The sequence below is a fragment of the Neomonachus schauinslandi genome, chromosome 1 (assembly GCF_002201575.2).
Source record: "Neomonachus schauinslandi chromosome 1, ASM220157v2, whole genome shotgun sequence".
Classification (NCBI taxonomy): domain Eukaryota; kingdom Metazoa; phylum Chordata; class Mammalia; order Carnivora; family Phocidae; genus Neomonachus; species Neomonachus schauinslandi.
In genome coordinates, this window is record NC_058403.1 from 191,929,574 (window position 1) to 191,946,322 (window position 16,749).

Consider the following 16,749-nt stretch of genomic DNA (forward strand, 5'->3'; position numbering starts at 1 on the left):
ACCAACAATAAACTCAACTAAAAGCCTCGTCTATTCTAGGATGCATTCTCAAGCATTTTGAACCCTTCCCAAATTCTAAATGATCTAACAAAGCCAAGTGATGTTTTTTCCAAGCTGGTGGAAACACTTCCTCATACAAGAGGGCAGCCACGTTTCCATCTCTCATTGTGGGCACGCCAGACACACTGGCCCATTGGAGTTCTACACTGAGCAGAAAGGAGGCGGGAGGCTTACTTAGAGCAGTCTTCACAAGCAATGTTCCCTGAGGTTTCCTTGATGGTGCGCTCAGAGACAAATGCTGGATATTCAGTGTCACAAGGTTCCAGGGTCTGTTTCAATTTCTGGGCTGTAGGGATAGGAAAAAGAAAAAAGAAAAGAAGATAAAGAATAAAGGCACAGGCTTTCTTGTGACTGGCAGCCCAGTAATTCAGAACCCAGTTCCACTCCTGCCATGCTGTGATTTTTCTAGGCACAGCATAATGCATTATTTTCTAATTAGTCAAGTGATTTCATCTGCCAAGCAACTCTATAAGCTATAATTCCTCAAGTCGTTGTGTTGGCTTCATCCACTATCATTTATGGATCACAAGAATACTTTCTGGGACAACATAAGTCAACGGGTCTCGGACTTCAGACTTACTTGAACTTAGCAACAACACATACGTGTATCTGAATAAATGTATAAAATAGAAGCTACACCATATTATTTAGGGTGAGACAAAGGTCATGATACAACTATGTGGTTTTATGACAGAAACAAAATTGAACTATGGAACAGTAAAATACGTAATGTCTTTGAACCACTGCCATGAACCTCATCCTACCCTTATGAAGTTCCTTGTCCAGGAATACAGCACTAGATAACCCGGGTACATGGATGGCTACCCAGTAGGCATTGGGTAATGTCTTGGTGGTTGATAAAATAATGTAAACAAGTTATGTCCAGTGGGGAAGTTCCAGAAACTCTTTACGTTTAAATTATTTTCAATGTGTAAATCGGGGCTAATCTTCTTCCTCTATCAGAGGGTGAAGTGAGAGGTAAATGAAACATTATATGTTGAATATTTGGTAGAGTACCTGGAACATAATGAGTGCTGAGTAAATGTCAGTTAATAATAATAATAAATAGTAACAACAGTAATCAATAACAAGAAGAATAACACTAGCATTCTAATGAAGCCATTGTAAGATTCAAATGATGATGATGGTAGATACTGTAACAGTGGTTAAGGGTGAAGACTCTGAAGTCAGAGAAGTTTGGAGTATAAATCCTGTGCTTCATTGCTTCTAACTAATCCTCAGTATTCTCTTCTGTAAAATGGAATGCCAATAGTACAGTACTTGTCACAGGACTTGTCACCCATTAACATCTTACCAGTAGGGGATGCCTGGGTGGCTCAGTCAGTTAAGGATCTGACTCTTGATTTCGGCTCAGGTCATGAACTCAGTGTGTTGAGATGGAGCCCCGCATCGGGCTCCACACTGGGTTGGAACCTGTTCAAGATTCTCTCTCACCCTCTCCCTCTGCCCCTCCCCACTCCTCTAAAAAAAAAAAAAACAAAAAACAAAAAACTTACCAGTAGAATGCTCATAGGTTTCCAATACCCAAACTTTGTACAAAGTTTTTGGCTGATGTGTATATGGAAATATAAACATCTATTTATAAATATATAGAATATACAATTTACATTTCCAACTCCAAAACTCGACAGGGTTTTAACAAAATGATGTTTTGACAAAGTCTCAAGTTATATTCCAAATACAGTTGGTTGGATATCAGAAGCACGAGGACATGTTTTGTGACCGTGTGGAGGCTGCCAGCACTAAGTGAGCCCAGGATTACTAAGTGCTAAAGGAGCATTTGGTAACCACCAGATATTTGTTGGGTGATCAGGAAGCCATGTTCCAAGCATGTATATCCTAACGTGATTGGTTGTTTTTTTTTTTATTCTTATGTTAATCCCCATACATTACATCATTAGTTTTAGATGAAGTGTTCCATGATTCATTGTTTGTGCATAACACCCAGTGCTCCATGCAGAATGTGCCCTCCTCAATACCCATCACCGGGCTAACCCATCCTCCCACCCCCCTCCCCTCTAGAACCCTCAGTTTGTTTTTCAGAGTCCATCGTCTCTCATGGTTCGTCTACCCCTCCGATTTCCCCTGCTTCATTCTTCCCCTCCCGCTACCTTCTTCTTCTTCTTCTTTTTTTTTTCTTAACATATATTGCATTATTTGTTTCAGAGGTACAGATCTAAGATTTAACAGTCTTGCACAATTCACAGCGCTTACCAGAGCACATACCCTCCCCAGTGTCTATCACCCAGTCACCCCATCCCTCCCACCCCACCCCCCACTCCAGCAACCCTCAGTTTGTTTCCTGCAATTAAGAATTCCTCATGGTTGTTTTTTTTTATTATAGAATTTTCACTGAGTGTTAATTATATTGAGGAAATTGATTGGGGGTTTGGGGTTAACGCATAACACATTGCCATTTTTCTCATCTAAAACAAAAGGAAGTGGATTCAATCAGTTTTTTTATGTACGACATGTGATTTTTCAGAAACTGGTCACTGACATTAGGCATGATGCCCATGCTAATTCCCTGAGTCGTTCTGAGTGATGAATAGACCGAGGCAGGTATAGCTCTTAACCAAGGGACACGCGTGCACACTTCCACATACATGCAGGTGTGGACACACACTCAGCCTTCATGAAATACTAGCCGTTGGAGCGTGTCACCACCCACGTGCCAGGAGCTGAGCAAATTACATACATAGCAGCTGAGGGCACAAACTAGGGGTCATGAATCTTGCCACCGCTGTGGGACAGCCGGTGAGTTCAATCTCTTGGCACCTCCGTGTTCTCCTCTGTAAAATGGGAATAAGAGGGAATAACTTCACATGGGTGAAGGATCAGATGAATTAATGCACGGCAAGTGGCTGGTGCACTGTGAGGGCTCTTGAAGCGAACATGCTTACTACCACACGACTACGGGTTATTGCGCGGAATCCTCAGAAACGGCGGGCCTTTCTGAAGCAGTACTTTCTGGTTAGAAAAGGCCAGTGACTACCTCCCTGACTCCTGGCTCCACTGTAGGGACAGCACGGGTGAGTGTCATGCTCCCAAAGGCCCGGGTCCCCGACCCCGCCTGTCCTTGGTGCCCTGCGTGCTCGCTCACTGGCAAGTGTTATCAGATGCTTGCTGAATATCTGAATTCCCCTGAATGGTGTTTTTCAGGCAATCAAACAGACAAAGGGAATGTAAGCATCTCAGGCCTTCATGACAAATTGCCTGCCTTCAGGGGGAAGGCAAGGTCAGTTTTAGGAGGCCCGGGCCAAACAGCTACAGCACAGAGAGGGGCACGTGGTGGAAACAGCATTCGCTTCCAAATTCTTCTCCAATGTCTCTGATTTTGTCAGAGGATTTTGTTGAGGACATCTTTGTTGGATGCAAGGGAGTTTTTCCCACCTTTCTTTCTTTTTCGTTTTTCTTTCATTTGCTCTTAAACTGCCCCCCCCCTTTTTTTTATCTGGGGAGTCCACCCATAAAGCTCAGAGCATCTGGCTACAATTTGGTCACACTTTTTATTTTCATGGTTCTTGTGTTCGCACTTGACTCCTTTGTATAGCAAGTGAGAGAGACTTTCCATTTGGGAAACTTCCTTTTAATATTTAAATTATTTGAATTTCAAAAAATGAGTCCGTTAAAATGAAATAAAGATCAAATTTAAAAAAGCCCCAACAACACAGATTATAAGTGGACACGGCACACGCATGCAGATGGCACATAATAAGCTCTGATGGTAATGGCTACATTTATTAAGAAATTACTACATGCCAGATGCTGTTCTGCTTTACATGTATTAATTTATTTAACAGTAAAACATGACAAAATAAAAAAAAGAAAGAATAAACTGTAAGGTGAGAACCATGGTTATCTCTGTTTTGCAGATTAGTGAATGGAGGAGAAAACCGAACGAATTGCCCAGATTCATCCAGTAAGTATGTAGCAGAGCCAAAATTTGAACTTGGGCCGTCTGGCTCCAGCACACATATATTTAACTGCTCTGTGAAGTTCAGCCAATGAGAGAAAGGAAGAAAGGTCTTTGGGGCTGGCTGAGATAGGCAGCACACATGATTTAAATGGGCCTGATAATTGCACCATCTCTAATTGTGATTGTCTGGGCCCAGTTACAATGGAACGAGTCCAGCGCTCTCAATGGTGAGGATCATTTGGCTCTGATCCTTCCTGGAAATGAAATTCTCATTCCCTTGACAATTGCAGGGCACCCAGACTGATGTGGCGATAAACCCTCGTTGATTCTGTTTGCAACACGACTATAGATTGGCTGCAAGCCTCTTGCTGTGCTTTTGGGCCACATGAGAATTATCGTATAAAACCATGGCCACATTTAATTTAAATGACATGGCTTATTATGAAGACCTCTCTTTGTCTGGAGTGCTATGGACAGCACACACATTTGCCAGTCATTACTGCTTATCTATGCAATTCTGAATCCATAGCTCAGGCTTCCAGTGATCTCCAGAATGCTGGTTGAGCCATTGGGCACTTAAAACGCATTAGCTTACAAAGCTGTCCGTACAAGAGGTCATGAAGCTCAGCTAGGCTGATTCCTTATTGTACGGGAAACCGGGGTTCAGAAAGCAGACATGGCCTGCCTTGAGACCCCCAGGAAGAGACTCGCCATGACCATCATTTCCTTAAACAGCAAAAGCACCGTCGCCACCTTCACAGCCAATACTCATAAAGCACCTACTACATGCCAAACACGACATTAGGCCCTTTGCGTGGACGGAGTCCTCACCACCATGCAGTGAGGAAGGCCTGCCGCTTTCCTGTTTTACAGACAAAGAAGCTACGGCCCAGAGAAATTAAGTGGCGCTGCCTGCCCCAAGTCACACTGCCATGAGCTCGGGAGCCCAGACCCGCTTCTGCATGGTCACATCCTGGCGCCACCATTCTGGGCCTTCACACTGCTCTACCTTCCGTCCCCATTAGGCCGGCGGTCTCAAGCTGAAGCCATGACCTACCACTCACTCACAGTGAAGCACCCAATGGAGCATCCACACAATTGAATTTCTTTAATTTTCCCTTAGCAACAAATGTCCCTGATGAGAATAACTGACTTGGGTTCACAGTAATTATGGGCAGACAACTGGGAATGAATAGAGTTGCCATTTGAAAAGCTTTCCTCTTCTTTTGTCTCTGTGAATGCACCCTCATTCATACTCGGTGCCAGCAAGCTCCATTCTCTTTGTGCAACTTCGCCAAAATGATACCTTTGTGATAATCAGGCAGAAATGGGCGTCCACAGTCCCCTTCATTAAGGAAATGAAGCAGATAAACAGTGTAATTATGGATTCCATTTTTAGCTAAACAAAGATGTATGTCTCAGTGCAGGGTCTTTATCTAGTGAGGGAATGGTAAAATTAGAATGAAGAAACCTTGCAAGTCAATATTGCTGTGAAACTTTTCTCTCCGTATGCTCTGGGTCTAAGAATTTACATTTTCCTTTAACAAAGATACCCAGCTGATAGCAGCCCCAAGGACGAGTCCATGCACCCCCATTCGAATTCATTTCTCCATCTGTGAAATGGAAAAAGGCAGCCCTGTCCAGCAGAGGCCTATAGGCTCAGAAAGGTTTAGTGACGAATTCCAGCAGCCCCCACCTCTCAGGTATGATGAAATGATCTGAAGATCGTCTGGGCCCACACTCTGGAAATGGAAAAGCACCACACTGTATGTTAGCACATCGTGTGGTGATGATACAGTCATTTGACAAGGTCTGTCTCACAGTGTGGCAAAAGGATGACATGACTTGGAATTATCTATTAAGGAACTTTTTAAAAAGCTTCTAAAACATAGCACGGAGAGACGAAGCATCACCTGATTTCTCTTAGCTGAAATTCTCCTTGCTGCTGGTCCTGGTACAGGGGGAGGAGGGGTGAGGGGGTATGAAATTTCAGAATGGGAACCTTCACACATTTCTGTAAGCATCGTGAGTGCAAAGACCATATCCTTCTTCCTTCATTTTTTTTTAAAGACTTTTATTTATTTATTTATTTGAGAGGGAGTGGGAGAGAAAGCACAAGAGGGGGGAGGGTCAGAGGGAGAAGCAGACTCCCCGCTGAGCAGGGAGCCCGATGCGGGACTCGATCCTGGGACTCTGGGATCGTGACCTGAGCTGAAGGCACATGTTTAACCGACTGAGCCACCCAGGCGCCCCATGTGCTTCTTCCTTATTCTTCCTCCCCTACCCTATACTCTTCGGTCTACACCAGGGTTTCCCAACAGTGACACCACCGACATTTTGAGTAGGATAATTCTTTGTTGTGAGGGGCTGTGTGTCCTAGGAGGTTTAGCAGCATCCCTGGCTTCTACCCACTAGCTGTCAGTAACACCCCCAACCCACCCCCAGTGGTGACAACCAAAAATGTCTCCAAACATTGCAATGACTCCTGGGAGAAAAAATCCTCACCCCCCCATCCCCTCCCACCCCCAGTTGAAAACCACTGGTCTGAGCAAAGATCACAGTGACTGGCACACAACAAAAACTTTTAAACTGATTGTCAAATCTGAAGGACCAGCACAAGAGGGTACACAGATGCCTGCATCAGCAAGTCATGGGGAAGGGAAGCAGGCCCGGGTGAGTAAGAATGGGGGAAATGGGGATGCAGGTTGGCACGAAGAGGTGGGCCATCCTCATGCTCACCTCGGAAGCTCCTCAGCCAGAGGTGGGCAGGCATACGGTTGTGAAGAGGGATGCCAAAAAGCAAACCCTGAAGACGACCAGCCTGCTGCCCTCAGCACGAACGCACTCCTAAGAGCGTCTCAGTCTCAGGGTCTCAGTCACAAAAGCCACCGCTGCCCAAAGCGTAAGCACCACCCACCAGCTCTGTGCCCTGTCTGCCCATGGGCTTGGCGTGCACCGCCTAATCCATCTCTCACACCCGCGTTAGGTCCGTGGTTATCTCTGCTGACCAACCGGGAAATCAGAGCCCAGAGAGACTAAGAGACTTGCCCAGGAGCAAGCAGCTAGCCAGCTGCAGAAGAAGGCTGCCTGATTCCAGGCCAGAGCACTTCATCTAGGCAAAACGGCTGCTCCAGCCTCCCAGAGCTTAAAGCCAGATTCGAAGCCCAGGTGACTTGTCCCAAGGGGCTGGGGCTGTGGTGAGAACAGCCCTGTGACCAACTTGCAGTGCATTCTCTTGGCTTCCAGTGATCTTCCTTCTTCCGTCCCTCCCTTTTAATCTCATCTAAACTTTTCCCTTCCTAATAGTAAACCTGTGGAGAAGCTAGTGGAATAAGGAAAGTAAATAGAACAAGGGAGCAAGCACCCATTTAATAGGTCCTTTCTCAGATCTCACTTCCAAATCATGTGAAATTTTCATCGAAAGCAGGTTTGTGTTATAGGCAAAATTTTCTTGGGGGACATAATAGTCTTCCCTTCCTAATTCATATTTTGTTCTTTGCTTATTGACTCCCCACTGGCCATACTGATTGCTGACCCTAATTAAATCCATATCCCCCTTCTTCCCCCACCATTGGATGCTTTTCTGGGGTATGTACAGTTCTGTATATTGTTTATTTTGCTATATTACTTAATTTCATGAACATTTTTGATCTTGTTAAAAAGATCTGTTTTTGAAACAGAATCTTGTTAAAAGGTTTTCTCTGCCTCTCCGTGGATGGGCTGTCATTTATTTTGAATTGTCTCTATTGTTCATCACTTAAAGAGTTATCAGTATTTGCAATCATCAGTTCCTTAGTGATGATCATCCTGTCCTAGAATCCTTTGCTCCTACCCCAGTTTATTTAGATTTCTAGAAGTGGGCTTAGGGACATTCAAAGCAGGTCCTAACCCAACAGGAAGGGGCAAGTATGGAGCTCACATACTAAGGGTCACCAGGACAGTGTGAGTGTGTGAGTGTGAGAGAGAACAGGGCACACAGATGCTGTTTCCCTGGGCTCTCAGCTTCTCAGGATTGGGCCGACCCCAAACACGCTTGGATTAGGTTCACTGTAATCAGAGGCCATCCGGTGCAGCTGTGTACCCATATACACCTCTCTGTAGGTGTCCTTCCATGTCATACTCTAACAAGAAATGAGGGAGCTCCTGAATTTAGGCAACAGAGGCCTATTTGTAAATTATAAAGCTATGATGAGAGTGGCTATAAAGGTCATACCCGGCATAAGAATTGTTAGGGTATTCAGTAAGTGAAGACTGAGCGCCTACAGTTCACTGAGCACCAGTTAGGTGCTAAGGGATAACAGCGGTTATAAGGCATAGCTCTTGCCATCAAGAAATTCAGGCGTGAAGCCAACAAAGTGAGACAATGATGGTGCAGAAGAGCTGGGGAAATAAATATGTGAGCTGACTGGGATGGAAGCAAGAAGGAAATGCTGCTAACTCTTCCTGGAAGAATGGAGGGAATCCTGCCCGACTGGGATCTTAAGGGACGGAAGAGGAAACGTCAGATCGAAATATAGCTAGCCCCTAGGGAAGGCTGCAACATTGTTAATCTACCTCTTTGAAAAAGACAGATAATTAAAAAATAATAACAATAAACATGGTAGCTGTCTAGCGTACTGCTAGTTCCTGTCATCCCAGGTAAGAAAATGAGCAAGAATGAATGCACGCAGGAAAAGAAAGAGCAGAGCGTTATCTGAGAAGCAGCGTGTGATGGAGCAGGTGGGGCAGATGGCTGCGAGACCGCCCTCATGAAAGAGTACCAGCTTCGTAGGGCCTCGGGACTTGATTAGTCATCATTGTGGTCAACAGTGTCAACGCTGGTATCAGAAGTTAATTACAGTTGTCATTTTTTGAGGGCTCATTATGTTCCAGTCACCATGCTCAGCATATAGTATGATGTATCATTAAACACATACACGACAGGAGGTAAATAATATTTATTATGTCTCCCAGTTTGCTTACTATGGGGAAACTGAGTCTTGAAGAGATCAGCTAACTTGCCAAAGGCAAACCTTGGAGCCAGGGCTGAAATCCGTACTCATCTACTCACAGATGCAACTCACACCTCTGAGAGTTTCTACTAATTACTGCTCAAATCGCTGAAGGCTTTTGACTGGGGAGAGTAATATGATTAAATTTATATTTTAGGAGGATAATTATAAAAAAAAAAATGATCAAACAAAAAACCAGAGTGGTTATCCATTCACTCAAGTTTGAAAAAGGCAATGCGTCTCCCTTCGATTTTAAGCACTGCCCACGAGCTTGTTGAAGAATTCACGGGTGCAACGTTATGACCTCAAAGTCTTACTTAAGGAAATGGGTCAAAGTGTGCATTCAACATGGGCAGAATGAAACCCGTGGAATTTCTGGTCAGACGGGACAGCGCTGTAGTCAGTACAGATGCTGACGGAGCTGAAAAATCATCACTTTGTCCCGGGCAGTTGTGCGTGAGCCCATCCTTGATGAAAAGTAGCCAGTGAACCCTGGGTTTATCACTCTGAGCTGAGAAATGGGAACTAGCTGCTGCTTACCTTTAGCTGTCATATCTGAGTGCCACCAACTGCAGAGGTTAAATTCCACCAGGAACCTAAGCAGGGGATGCAAAAGCCCAGGGTTATTTGGTTATCTGCCCCCTGAATGGGACAGCGACATTCTGTTATTCAGCATCGCTCACTGCATTTGAAACAGTAACATGATTGGAAGGTACCAGTACGGTTGGTTCTGTGACCACGGAATTTTCACTGGGCTTTATCTTACTTGTGAAAGGCTATTTGATCACCAATGCCAGCCAAACCCTGAAATCGGGTTTCCCTAGACTCAAGGACTCTGTGGAGAAATAATCTGCTTGTAGGCAGAAATGGTTTTCCAGTTATAGGCTGAGTCTATATAGTAAAAAGTCAATTTCCAAAGGGCTTCCTCTGCCTTCGTGCACAGATACAAATAGCATATTCTCTACCTAGACTATGATCTGCAGTAATAAAGGATGCTTTCCAGATTTATACTACAATGCAAACCTGTTCAGCCCTGTGTGTGTGTGTGTGTGTGTGTGTAGGCATAGATGGAACAAACTTTTCTTGATGAAATTATGCCACAATGCAACTTCAAAAAAAAAATCAGAATTTCCCAATTGTTAGTAAAAAATGCAAAAGTAATATAAACCATCCTCCAAATGAATAGAGATAGATCAAAATTCCATCATTTCTCTTTTAGTCTCATGACTGCTTCCTGCAGCAGCTCACTATCAATCAAAATCTCCCTATTGTCTGTTACTGTATTTTCTGCCTCTTGTGTACATAAGAGAAATGAATTTCAATTTATAATGTTGTTAAATTAATATAGGTTACATTAAAGCAATGAAGAAGACAATGGCTGTTCGTCAAATGGTAATAAATCTGCCTCAAACACTCAGAAGTGGAGCCACGGTGGGCAAAATCAGAACCTGAGAGTGTGGTGCAGCTTAAACAATCCGGTTTTCATGCTCGTCCATGGAATTCCTCCCTTTCGTGGGATATGGTGTTTCTGTCATGTGTCCAATATCTTTTCTGGGAGTCAAGCCTTTCATCTTTGTGCCATTTCAATCTGACCTAAGTCACAGATGCATCTAGCACCCTCCAAATAGGACTGTAGTTTGACAGGGTAAACAATTAATTCACACCTGAGAAAAGCCCCCAGCCCCTGGCCCACGACTGCACAAGCCCCCTTCCTCCCCACCCTTGCACATGCCAACACATCCAAAGGAGCACAGTGGGCAGCCCTGGCAATTTGTTCTGACCACAGCCCACCCAGGCTGCATTAAAAACAGCCAGACATCTATGTTAAATTTAACACTAACCACAATAAATAAATTTGGTTTGTATATTGCAAGCTGTTAGTCTGCTAAGCAATGACATAAGGGCATAAGCAGTGACCATGAATAACTGAAAGATAATTTTTTGGTCTCAGCTTTCAATATTTCGAGATGTTCAATGAGGTTATCTCAGAGCATTCTGAATCTAATGGTTGTTGAAAACATGAAATGCGGTCTTCCAATTCACTTTATAATACAAAAGAAAAACAGTATTACTCTTTAAAAATGAAGCAAATTGTACTTACAAGACAAGTTCTGTCATTATCCATTTTACTGCAGCAAGGAAGGCATTATAAGGCTGAAGAGAAGAATTCAGTTCATTGAAAACAATGCATCACATAAGAAATTTGTAGTTTAACTTAAGGCTTTACATAAAGACAATGTTATTCTTCGAGAGAGATTGATATCACCTTAAAAAACAGTGAAGCTCTAGCTAAAAGAAGAACATGGTTGGATACTGTATCCTAAAACTAACATTTTAAAACTTTGAACTCCCCTGTAGTGAGATGTGATTTACAAGTAAAATAAACATGATCTAATACAGGGGTTATCTCTGGGAGGAAAAAGGAAGTTCAGCGAACAATGTTTAAAACTTAAACCTCCAGGGGCTAATATTTTGCAGCCTAATGCTGAGGGGCTAAAATCATATAACTAATTTCAAATGGTAATTCACAGATCTGCCTCTCAGAAAGGTGATTCCCTGTTCCCCATCACTGTATGTCATTCACTGAAATAAGCACAAGTTGCATATACTTGATTTTAATGTTGCCCATGAGTTATGTAGGATTTAAGCTGCCTTTTCTCACACATACATATTTGGATTTGGAAAAAAAAAAAATGACAACCATATAAACATGTGATTTTATCCTTGCAGAAAATCCCCTTCAACTCTATAAAAGAAGGTATTGACAGCCTAATCTTTATTTTAGAGTATTTTAATTTAAAAAAGCAGTTGGATTGTTTACTCTGTGATATTTTCTACGTGGATAATTCAATTTCCTGAATTCTGGAAAATAGCAGGTCTCCCCCTCAGTTGGCTCTTTGAATCTACATATGCCAGATACTCCTGTAGTGGATGCACTTGAGAGAGGCGCTGACTTTGGCAAAGGCCTCCCTCCCCCGCCCCCCAGATGGCAGGTCCAGAAAAATCTCAGAACCTTTTGTGGTTGCCTTTACGTTATCAGAGAATTGAAATGCCAAATCCTGGTCTCTGAAATGATGGATATTTAATCCTACCTTCTGAGCATTTTGATGATAAAGATGATAACTAGGAATGGGGGAATTATCCAGTTTTAAATAAAACAAAAAAAAAACAATTTATATACCTCTAACCATTCTTGACATTTCCCTTTTCAAGTCAGTAAGTCAGTGAACAAAACAACAATAATAACAGTCTACCGGGGTTATTCTCAGCCCACACAGATTTCAGACTGGATCTCTTGCTCTGATTTAATTGAGTGTGTCAACATCATTCCCTCAATCACAGGGCCCTCAGGATTAGGATCAGATAAGGATGTGAACTATTAACCATGTCCTAAAACCGAATGCTACCTGCAATCCGGTGGTTCTGCCATTATATTTCTTATTGCTTGGAAAAGAACCATCTTTCTTTCAAAAAGACCCTGGTGGTCAGACCCTGGGACAGTTCTGTGCCTTTGTACCTGCCGGGATGGGTAGTGACATTTCAGGGGTCCTTGGTAGTGTGGGTCCTTGGGAGGAGGGAATGAATAGAGGAATTAGGGTGGCTCTGGAGTTGGGGAGGGGCAGGCACAGGGGCAGCTCCCTTGGGGGCAGGGGTTTGGGTGGGAGGGTAGGAAGGGCACTCAAGCATTCTGTGCCAGACACTGGCTCAATGTATGGGTACACAAAGGGATTATGTAAATACAGGATTAAAAATTTAAATGCACATTATCATTCTGGAGGGTAAAGCCATTGAGCTTTTAAGCCTAATGATGAAAACATATCTTGGGAACGTTTTAAGTCTAGAAATATTTATGCTAAGTCTAGGGAATTTGGATTTGGAAAGGCATGTTGATTCTCACTAAAAAGCGGTATTTTTCAAAACATTCAACTTTCAGTTCCTAGTTGCCTTTCAGAAATTTTCCAGCTCCAAATCATTTCTTGCTCCCTCAGTGGAGGAGAACCATGTTAAATAGTTGGCTTTTAAATAATTTCCTTGCGAGATCTTACATCTGCAAATGAGAAGGTGTGTGTTTATATTTTAAAAACGAAAATGGCTCATAAATTTTGTGTTTCAAACAAGATTTTAGGTTAATTTTTGGAATTTACAAAATGATAACATGCAAAGATTATATTTATTATATACACATGCGGGGTTATGTCGAAGTATACTGTAACTGTTTTTCCTGTGTTTTCAGGTGATGGGTAGCCAAACTTACATTGCTTATACATTGTCAATTATGTTTTTTAACTGGGAGTAAATTATAATAGTTAATTTCTGGCAGTCTGAAAGCCTGTTTCTAATGACACACTATCTATGTTGATTGGTCCTCCACTGTGACATCATGGATGGAACCAGCTCCGGAGAAAACGATACACCGAAGCTCAGCAGCATCCTGATTAGGGTAGAGAATCTATGAGCAAAATGTGAATTTGTTCACAGGCTAATAGGTGTCTTACAGACCAAAGGGGAGATTTCTGATGAACCAACTGAAATTGTCTTTTATATGAGAATGAGAGAATCTCCAAAACTTCTCCCCTTTTCTATCCGTCAAAAGGGGGCACATTTGTCCATCAAGATGTCAGACCCACTTGTCATTCATACAATCAATGGATTTGGGTTTGAATGGAAGTGGTTTTTCTTAACCAGTAAAATTAAGAGACACTTTAAAACATTCATGGTTTCAAAAAAGATAAACTTGATTACTCCAAAGATAAAGATATGCTCACACTCAGAAACAGATAGACACATGCCCGTTTTTTGGGTGACTGCACCGTACTTACATCCAATAGCCCTCTGGCGCCATCACTGCTGTCCTTGTTGGCCCTGCACATGGCTTGATAGTCATACAGGGTAATTCTATAGGAAAGAATAGAAAGGAGGGTCACTAAATGGGAAGCGAAGTGTGAACCAGCATGGTGAACGGTCACCACACCACCGCCAAGTGCAGCAGTGACAAACACAAATAAATGCAGGCCTAATAAAGATGACAAATGAGGAACATGCAAAGTCTAGAACTGGAGACATGGACAGGTCACACTTGGAAACTGAAGAGCAAAGGGAGTAAAGGTATTGGGATTAGATGAGGAGACAGGGATGAGAAACCCCCCAGCTTGATGAAACAATCATTTTGGTTTAAACAAGGTTGATTTGCATGGACGTGGATACGCCAGAGGGACGTTGCTGTTCTGAACTGGATTCTGGGCCCTGGAGGGAATCCACTCGGGCCATGTCTCCAGGGTGGAGGAGAGCTAGAAGGGGCCATTTTGAGTTCAGAATTGGCAGGATCCTCTGTCTCTCTCAAGCACTAGGAAACAACCCTGGACCAAGATAAGCCCGGCACTTTGACAAGTTTTTGGAAACCATTTGGCTCACCTGTTGTAATCCCCACTCCCAACTACCACCACCATAACAGTGACTATATTTTTGCTTTTGAAAACAGTACCATTTATGAAACAAGAATATGGATATTTTTTTTCCTCCACTGGTGATGAAAGTATAGCTCTCATTTCCAATTACGACCTTTACTCAGTTGCCAAGACATTTCATTTTATAATTGTTCCAGATATTTTAATTCCTCATCAACAACTTTACGGAGAATAGAGAATGGCGGTTTCTGGTAGCCACTTAAAGGTTCTAGAAGGAGCAAACATCTTATCCCAAAGGCAACATGTCTTCCATCCTCCTACCAGCTCCCCTTCCCGCTACTCTGGTACCCCAAAAAAGAGACACTTGAAGTCTGGCCTAAATTACATAACTGCCAGATGACATGTTAATACTGCAACACATGAACTTCTAAATAACTGCAAGGAATTCTCCCAGAAGGGATTCCTTTCTAGAATAATACAGTGCTTAACCTGGAGTATATTTAATGTTGGGCTGCGAATGGACACTAGAATAAAAGTTCCATGCAGCAGGACAGGTGTTGGGCCCCGAGCACTAGCCCAGCACCCAACATGGAGAAGGCATTCGGCTTCCAAAAGTTGAAGGCATGAATGATTGCCTGATTGCCTGAGTCTTGAAGAGATGATGTCACAACTAGATAGAAGAGGTCAAATTCAAACTATGGGATGAAGACCTCCTCTTCTGGACAATATGCTAGAAGCATCACACAAACGGATTAAACAGAGAACCATCTATGGCACCAAGTAGAAAACTGACCATGCTTGACCAAATCAAGATGGAAACGGGCTCCTGACCAGCACCACAAAGGTGTCTGGTAGCAGAGCCCAGGAGGGCCCCAGTGGTCACACAATCTCCCAGCAAATCCCCAAAGCCTCTCCCTCATCCAGAACATTTCTTCTAGTCTTGTTCACTATCCTCTGGCTTTTTTCTTTACAGCAGATGCCAGAAGAATCTGAGTTTATTGAGACAGAAATGAAGCCCATGAACCAGCCAAGCATCTGGCTCAGGGAAGTCCCTGAACAAATTTCCAGTGAAATGTTCATCATTGGCATAGCCCTGATGCTACCCCCAACCATGGAACCAACTGCAGACCACAAGGGACAACTCTATTCAGTCTCTCACTGCCCCGCTATGCCATAGTCCCCACCTCATCCAGGGGATTTCTGTAGGTGCCCCTTAAAGGGCTTTCTAGGACTTGGCAAGAATTATGATTGGCTTCATCCTTTTCATACTGCTCAACTCTGTCCCTACAGCTGGAACTTGGGCCAGAGTGTGGTGAGAGGCAGCATGGGTTGAATGGAACATGCCTGCGCTTGGAGTCTTGTAGACGTGGATACAGTATGGCCTCAGTTTGAAAGGTTATTATCCGGGTGCCATTATCCAGGGTGCAATCTTTTTTTTTTTAATTTTAAGATTTTATTTATTTATTTATTTGAGAGAGAGAGAGCATGCACGAGCAGGGGGAGGGGCAGGGGCAGAGGAAGAGGGAGCGTGGAGCCCGAGGCGGGGCTCAATCCTGGGACCCTGGGATCATGACCTGAGCCGAAGTCAGATGCTTTACCAACTGAGACACCCAGGTGCCCCTCCAAGGTGCAATCTTGAGCAAGATGCTAACCCTCTTCTGAGGCTTCATTTTCTCCCTTGTAAAATGACTCACAAAGATGTCCTGAGATTTAAATAATCAGACATGTGGAAATACACTGAAATATACTATGTAGCATGCTAACTTTGTTATGATCCTTACAACAGAAGGCCTCATTTTGTTCTTTGTTGGAGTTTGGGATCTTAAAGCTACCCCATTCCCAAGGGCTCAAGTGACTGGCCGTATGGCCTGGTGGTTAAAGCAACAGCTTCGAAGTCAGTAACACCTGAGCTTCATCCTAACTCGTCCACTTATTACAGTGGTTTTGTTTGTTTTGTTTTGTTTTACTCTTTGGGTGCTCAGTTTCCTCTGTAAAATGGTGAGAAAAGTGGCTACCTTTTCGGGAGGATTATGGGATGACCTGAGGTTATATACGTATTGCATTTAGCACAGGATCCGGTATGGAGGAAGCATTCAGCAGAAGGCAAGGCTGCAGCAGTTGTTATAATTTATTAGTCTGGTTTTCATTACCATTATTAATTAATGGGGGTGGTGTTTAATGCAATGGGAATTGACTCAGGCTTTACCCAGATGGCTGGAGGATGGACAGGCCTCCCGATTTTCTTAGCTCATTGGCACATACAATGCAGCGTAAAATTTGCACCTGTTACTGAGGTACAAGACACCTTCAGGAGTCACACCAGGGTTATCGAGACATGACGGGAACTTCTGTC

At 43.3% G+C, this 16,749-nt stretch overlaps 1 protein-coding gene across 1 annotated transcript in view; it reads right to left on the reverse strand.

Annotated features, from left to right (window-relative positions):
* CACNA2D3 (calcium voltage-gated channel auxiliary subunit alpha2delta 3) overlaps positions 1-16,749 on the reverse strand; it is an 856,949-nt gene that overhangs the window by 52,562 nt on the left and 787,638 nt on the right. The window contains exons 32-35 of the mRNA XM_021694907.1: positions 13,812-13,887; positions 11,093-11,145; positions 9,532-9,587; positions 235-346 (exon numbers count right to left, since the gene is read on the reverse strand). Of these exons, the coding sequence (XP_021550582.1) occupies positions 235-346; positions 9,532-9,587; positions 11,093-11,145; positions 13,812-13,887 (297 nt within the window). The remainder of the gene's footprint in view (positions 1-234; positions 347-9,531; positions 9,588-11,092; positions 11,146-13,811; positions 13,888-16,749) is intronic.